At 39.6% G+C, this 6,650-nt stretch overlaps 1 protein-coding gene across 1 annotated transcript; it reads right to left on the bottom strand.

Moving 5' to 3' along the window:
* Positions 1–1,590: 1,590 nt before the first annotated feature.
* Positions 1,591–6,401, bottom strand: LOC100894104. The gene is made up of 5 exons (XM_003725556.3): positions 6,156–6,401; positions 5,562–5,693; positions 5,117–5,263; positions 4,100–4,207; positions 1,591–2,398 (listed from the first exon to the last, which is right to left on the bottom strand). Exons 1-5 carry the CDS (start codon positions 6,216–6,218, stop codon positions 2,168–2,170), a joined length of 681 nt encoding a protein of 226 aa, XP_003725604.2. The 5' UTR covers positions 6,219–6,401; the 3' UTR covers positions 1,591–2,167.
* Positions 6,402–6,650: the final 249 nt, after the last annotated feature.

Genomic DNA, 6,650 nt, shown 5'->3' with positions numbered 1-6,650 from the left:
CAAATGCCGTTGGAATTTAACCTTTTCATATGGGGGGGGGGGGAGGGGGGCGGGTGAGGCCTGCAAATGGGACATATTTTTAACAATACACGTTATAAAACCACCAACTAGTAATTATAGGCTGGAGATATCTAAGCCAGCAGGGACAGTCCCCCAAGCAGGAAAACATGTCCTCCTTTCTATGCGAGGGAAAACAAGAGCACATCAGGTAGATCCATGTGACGGAAAATCTTCCCCTTCAATTTGCGATCGAAAATGTAGAAGGTAAAGCTTGAAAAGGGATGTTGACTTTTATAATTCATGAACGATATTTTTTTCTCTTCCTGTTGCGATCCCAGGTCCGCCGTTAGACGAAGACTTTTTCTTGAGAAACACTGATTGGTCATGACCATGCCTATGCATGGTGAATAGTGCTTGTTAAATGTAACCACATTTTATAACACATTTACTGCTGAAGTCAAGAAACATTTATTTTAAAGCCATATCATTATCCTTTGACATGAACAATTTGATGCAATATCATGAGTGTGAGGTATATTATATTGTAAATAACCGTCAGATTATCTCGTTCAATTCTATATTCATGATATTGAGCGAATTTACCTGTATACGATACCTTTTTCTGCCTTTCAGCCTTCAAAATTCACTCTCCAATCTGTTCATCCGGAGACATGCCATACAATCCCTGGTTCATCTAATGGAATGGATCAATATAACAGGTGGTGGCTAAGAATGCAAAGTACAGACAACCCAGTCTACCGTCATCACCGTCATACACGAGTTCGTTCGACGCGCCAGCCGTCATGAGTTGATCGCAACAAAACCACACTATGCAACACGAGACCGGTCAAATAATGAATCTGAGATGCCCATGTATACGGTCCTCTGTAATTATGATCTCCTCGTTATTATCAAAAATGTCTGCTTTGTGCTGGAAACCTTACAAAAAATGTTCAGAGCCACGTCACAAGTTTGATTTTTATCTATTTTCCGACGATAACCAGCACGCTTGTTAGCATTCCGAGCTCGATGTGGTTTCATGTGAAGTAGGGGTCAGCCGCATACCCCTGCGGTGCAATGTCTCTTGTAGGGTTAGGTCCCCGAGACGTACCACCTATCCACGGACACGTGTGTCGGTATGACCTCACGCTGTAGCTTCATCAGCTAGGGAGGGATAAAACATTAGACTTGTCTTCAGACTGAACTGGACGTACTCGGGTGTGTTCATGCAGGTCTTGTATAGCTTCCGAGTTAGCTGTATCATTTTTCACTACCATTAACATTGCAATGTATCAAACAGAATACATCACTCTACCCCTCCCCCAAACATTATCCTTATAATATGACTACGAGGGTATGCTCTCTCTCTCTCTCTGTCTCTCTCTCCTCCTCCTCCTCCTCCTCCTTCTCCCTCCATATCCCGTCCCCCCCCCCCTCTCTCTCTCTTTTTCTTTCTCTTTCCTCCCTCCCGGCTCCCCTCTCTTTCTCTTTTTCTCTCATTCTCTCTCTCCCTTTCTCTCACACACATCTGCTTCCAAACTTGTTTCTAAATCTTACAAGATAACAAGTTAAAGTGAGTTTGCGAGGAAATTTGGTAACAATTACTGCACACATGTACACTTTTATTTCAGCTCAAAGTTTACGAAAATAAATATTTTTGCGAAACCATAAACACACATTCATGGGAAATGTCGATTTCTCTCATTTGTATCATTTTGACAAAACAATAAATGATACATGCGAAACGCATTCGGTAAAACTGTTTGTGTAATTAAATCAATATCAATTATTGCAAAGGGGTACAAAGGAAGTTTAACCAAAGTCGGCACGACCGCTCGTTGTCGGGTCTATTTATGTGCATACAACTCATGACTTATCTGTAATACAGCAAAATGTATTCCAACGATATTCATTTAATTGTTTAATTTTTTTAAATTTTCTGGTCCCGTTCGCCTCATCTTCTGCAAAATGAAGTGATTTACTCTGAGCCAACTTCTCCAAAAATCCATTTCCATTCATGTTTTTGTTCCTTTCGGCTATCTTCCAGACCGTTTCTGGATTCTGTTTTCCTGCAACAAGTATCCTACATCTGCCTGCAGTGCGAACTTGTTACTCGTATCTCAATGTCGTATCTGCACATTTTCGACGTGAACATTTAAATTCCTACTTATAATATGATGATAATAACAGTGCCATCTGGGGTTATGGTCACAGTATCTCCCGGACCGTTTCGAATGGCTCCTCTTTTCTGTATTGAAGCGCCCTCTATGGATGGTTCTATCCAGCTCGTCTCCAGACCTGAGCAGCGGTTGACGACGAGAGAGCTCGCAGTCCGCTCCAGGTAAGACGGGGATATGATACCATGTGAGAGGTATTGATGACCCATTGGGTTGGAGAGCTGCAATGGGAAATGATAATAGTAGAAAGGAATGATTATATAACCACAAGAAATATCAATTCAGAGAGGAGGAAGAAGAAGAAGAAATAATACCCCACAGACCCCCCCCCCCCCTATTCTAAACCCTATAACCATATAGAAAAACGAAGAAAAAGGGGAATGTGGAAATTATGAAATACAAATAATAATGAGAAGGAGGAGAAGAATAAGTGGAAGAGGAAGAAGACGAGGAGGATGAGATTTAATTCGTCCACTGTGTTTTTCTCCAACATGGAGCACCCCAGGCTGCGTTACTTGAACATGCAACTATAAAAGATGGGCATTCGTAACGAAATGGGAAAGGCAATACGTGATGATGACTTAATCCTCTTGACAGCTCACATATTACGCTAAATTACGATTAATACTTGATGATAGAAATTACAAAACGGAGATGGTGAATCTTTAAAAAGAAAGGAAGCAGCTATATTTGACCCTTAATCTACCCCAGATGAAACGAGTCCCAATGTCACATCGCTAAGCCACTGACAACTGAGTTCTATCATTCCCATTAAGGGGCCTCCCATACCCGGCTCCCACAGACAAAGGTTAAAAGAAGTCTAAACACAAAAACATCGAATCAAAAACATTCGACTGTGGTTCGATCAATCTACAAACACAAATATCATTCAAATATTCATGCAAAAGAATAACATCTGAGAAGCGAGACATCCCTGTTGAGTGCTATATGATCCTAGATATGTTCTTGGAATTCGATGTTGTGACGATAATTCAAATCAATATTTCTACTCATTATTATTCCAAGCAAGTCGTACAGGCTGTTGCTCGATAACCGTAGAAGGAGGTGTATGTAAAACCGATTATTGGGAAAGTATTTTGTCAAATTTTCACGAGGATCAATGGGGATAGAATATACCTTATAGGTATTTTAAACATTTTAAATGCTAAAGAATGGAGATCTTCGTTTCTACTAAAAAAAGAAAAAAATAATAATTTTGACGCTTTACCTTATGTCTTTTATCTTAACCCTTTTTACGGTGCCTCCTTGTAAATTTTTGTGTTTTATAATTCAGGACTTTCTCGAGTGGACGTAAACTGATAGTTCCAGTGACGTAGTTTTGGAACAGGAAATTTGAGACGGGGTGGAAGGGGATACCGGTATCACTAGGCGTGGAGGTTTCCAGGGGTGAGATGGGGCAAAGGCGATCAAGGAAATGATTTTTCCACACAGGAAGGGAAAATCCGGCAATTCCCGGCAATTTTGAAGCTATCAAACCTTTCAAAAACGTATCCAGACGATATCCCCTACCCTACCTCTTATATCCAAGACACCTGTTCCCTGGATATCACAAATTGTAATTATTTTTTTGTTGAGATAAATAATGTTGTCTCCATTAGTTTCCATTTCCACAACTTTCATCCTTACATTCTCGTCTACTGACTCGTTCTTGTTGTTTTCCATTAAACGGTCGTCGACTCCTAACACCAACCCCGATACAGAGAAAAGGCAAAAAGGGGAAAAGTAGGTGAAACAGAAACAATGATGGGAAATCCCCCGCCCCGGTAATCAGCCTTGGAGCTCAAAGGGATTCTACCCCCCTCCCTGTTCCTAACAATTATATCGGTCCACTCCTGCTACCCCCCCTCCCCACCCCCACCCACTCAAACACGCCTCGTCTGAGTATAGATCGATATGCTTACCTCCATGAAACCGCCGTTATTCGCATGTAAGAGCATGTCGTAGCTGTCTGATTCTAGCACCCCTAAAAAGCACTTCTTCTGGGATGGAATCACATATGTTGTAAAACCCTGCAAAACAAAGGAAATTTATCGCAATATAATATTATACCGGTTAATGTAAAAGAAATGTGAACAACGGAGCACTTAGATGTACGTTTAATACTGATGTATATCGATGATTACTTTCTGGGAATCGTATATACGGAATGACAGCACACTCTGGTTGTTCACAATTTGACATGATACACGTCATAATGCAAAATAAACCGATACATCAACCATTCAGTTAAAGGTACATTTAAGTAGTTAGGTTAAAGAAAGACTAATCCAAAATCTTAAATCCAACTTATTGACGAAAATCTGCCTTTTCCTCAAATAACACTATCGTGTTTTTAAAATAAAACCTACCCCTCCGCTTCCCTAACGGCTCCACGATTTAAGCATGACAAGCGTGATGAAATATCATGTTAGCTGTTCATGAACATTGGATGCCCACTGATGTCTCTACAAAATATGCAACATTTTAATCAATTGTGTTCTGTCTGGAGTATATTATTTTATGATTTTAAACTCACGCTTAAAAGAAGATAAATACATGAAACCAAACTCTACGGATTATGTGGAAGTAAATGTGCAGTATATGTTGTGGTTGCTTTCTTGAAAACAGATCATTTATTGGAACGAAAATATATCTCCAATATTGGTTTTATTCGTCATATTGGTTTAAGATACGGTCTATCAACAAATGAAGTAAGCATGGCTAAGACTAAATTAGTCCAGATTATGTCCGTTTTTAGATATTTTTATTCTTCAATCATCTATGTCCTCCTCCCTTACGCGCATTCGACACAGATCGTGATAGAAATGAATGAAAGGACGGTCTTCGTTTTAGCGTTGAAGGTGTGTTTTTTCTCAGCTAATTGGGCGCTTGACACGGAAATAGTCTAAGCAGAGGAATAAGACTAAACTTGTACTCACTCTTTTAAAATCATGCAAGACAGTTATTGTAGTGTTATCCATTGAACCTTGGCCGGTGGTCTTCTTGACTAGAACGTTGTGTTCATGGTCGTAATGAAAGTCATCATCGAAGTCGTTATCGCCCAGCCTTCCATGTGCCTTAAAATCCTGCAAAATTCAACGATAGATGTTTTTTCTCTTACTAAATTGCTCAGAACAAGGGCGATCCGAAACTTTTGATCAGCCTAGGTTATTGATCATTTGATTAACTAGACCAAATTGTTGTGATATAGTTAAATAATAAGCACCAAAGGGAAATGCAAGAATACCTGATATATTAGTTATCAGGAAAAGGCAGAAGTATAGCAAGAAGAAGAAAAATAAAGGAGAAAAGGGAAAAGGAGAAGGATAAAAAGAAGGAAGAGGAGGAGGAGGAGGAGAAGTAGAAGAACAAAAACAAACTTACCAAATCATGAACCGGCAAGTCGCATGATGGCGCTATACATGAAACAGTCGCAAACAAGACGAACCCAGCAAAAACCAGCAGAGTGAGCATCGAAATCAACACAGCTATCACCCACAGTGAGCAGCCTTTCGTCTGTAAAATGGTAAAAATTACAAAAATCGTATCAGAGGAGAGGCAAGAGAGCAGTTCGTCCCTCGTGACAAATTTCCGATCAAGAAAAAAGAATACAACTTGTTATAATCTATTAGTTTAGCAGGTAAGCGAATCATTGTAAGTTGAGGAAAAACGGACGAAATCTATTCATATTATCAAATGATGTGATTTTGAGTGGCGTACCCCCTCCCCCATCTGTAACACAAGTCAAGACACTAATGCTAACATATCATGGATCAGTACCGATTCGGGGTTCAAAGGAAGTAGAAAACAGGATTTAAAAACAATTTACTCATATGAATTTCATTTGGGTTCTAAACAGGAGGAGTATCGGCTCTCTTTGAATTCTTCCATAATTATGCACGTGTGTGTGTGTGTTACTTTATAATAAGTCCAATTCAATTCAATTAAAATGAAGTTGTAAACGTCTGTCAAACTTACCTTCTGTGTTTGAGAGACATCCTTTTCGTCCTGACTGGTTAATGGCATGGTAATGGCCGTCATGGTCTCTGATCAATATCTTTGAAGTCGATCGAACAATATAAACGATGTTGATTTTAAAAGTTTCTGTTTGGCCTCGGGCTTTGAATCCTCAAAAGCTGAATGATATTTTCACATCCAATAGGGTAACTTTATAGGTTTTGAGCGCGTTGGTTGGTATGACCAGTAACGATGCATTCCCACTCATTCCTGAAAACGCAACGGCGGTTTTTATTTGTCGAAGAATTTGACAAAGAAAAACCAATTTGATCATATATTCAAGAGAACCAAAGGACCAACTTTCTGAGAAAAGACTTGAGAAAGTCATTTTATCTATTGTGACGTCACCGCCTTCATTGACTGTTTGAATTCCTCTTTCCAAGAAGTAAGTCAACAGAAAGTAAATATAAGAGATGTCACAAAAGGGGGTCATGTCGATCTTAACACTAGTGCTCA

The sequence above is a fragment of the Strongylocentrotus purpuratus genome, unplaced genomic scaffold (assembly GCF_000002235.5).
Source record: "Strongylocentrotus purpuratus isolate Spur 01 unplaced genomic scaffold, Spur_5.0 spur5_scaffold_3, whole genome shotgun sequence".
NCBI lineage: Eukaryota > Metazoa > Echinodermata > Echinoidea > Camarodonta > Strongylocentrotidae > Strongylocentrotus > Strongylocentrotus purpuratus.
This window is presented reverse-complemented; position numbering and strand designations above follow the sequence as displayed.

What these genes read in the sequence shown, in the direction of transcription:
- LOC100894104 (XM_003725556.3), bottom strand. Translation starts at nt 6,218, where the DNA reads ATGACGGCCATTACCATGCCATTAACCAGTCAGGACGAAAAGGATGTC. An exon ending in ATGTCTCTCAAACACAGAAG is followed by an intron (nt 5,694 to 6,155) that starts GTAAGTTTGACA and finishes ACCATTTTACAG; the next exon opens with ACGAAAGGCTGCTCACTGTG. An exon ending in ACTTGCCGGTTCATGATTTG is followed by an intron (nt 5,264 to 5,561) that starts GTAAGTTTGTTT and finishes TGAATTTTGCAG; the next exon opens with GATTTTAAGGCACATGGAAG.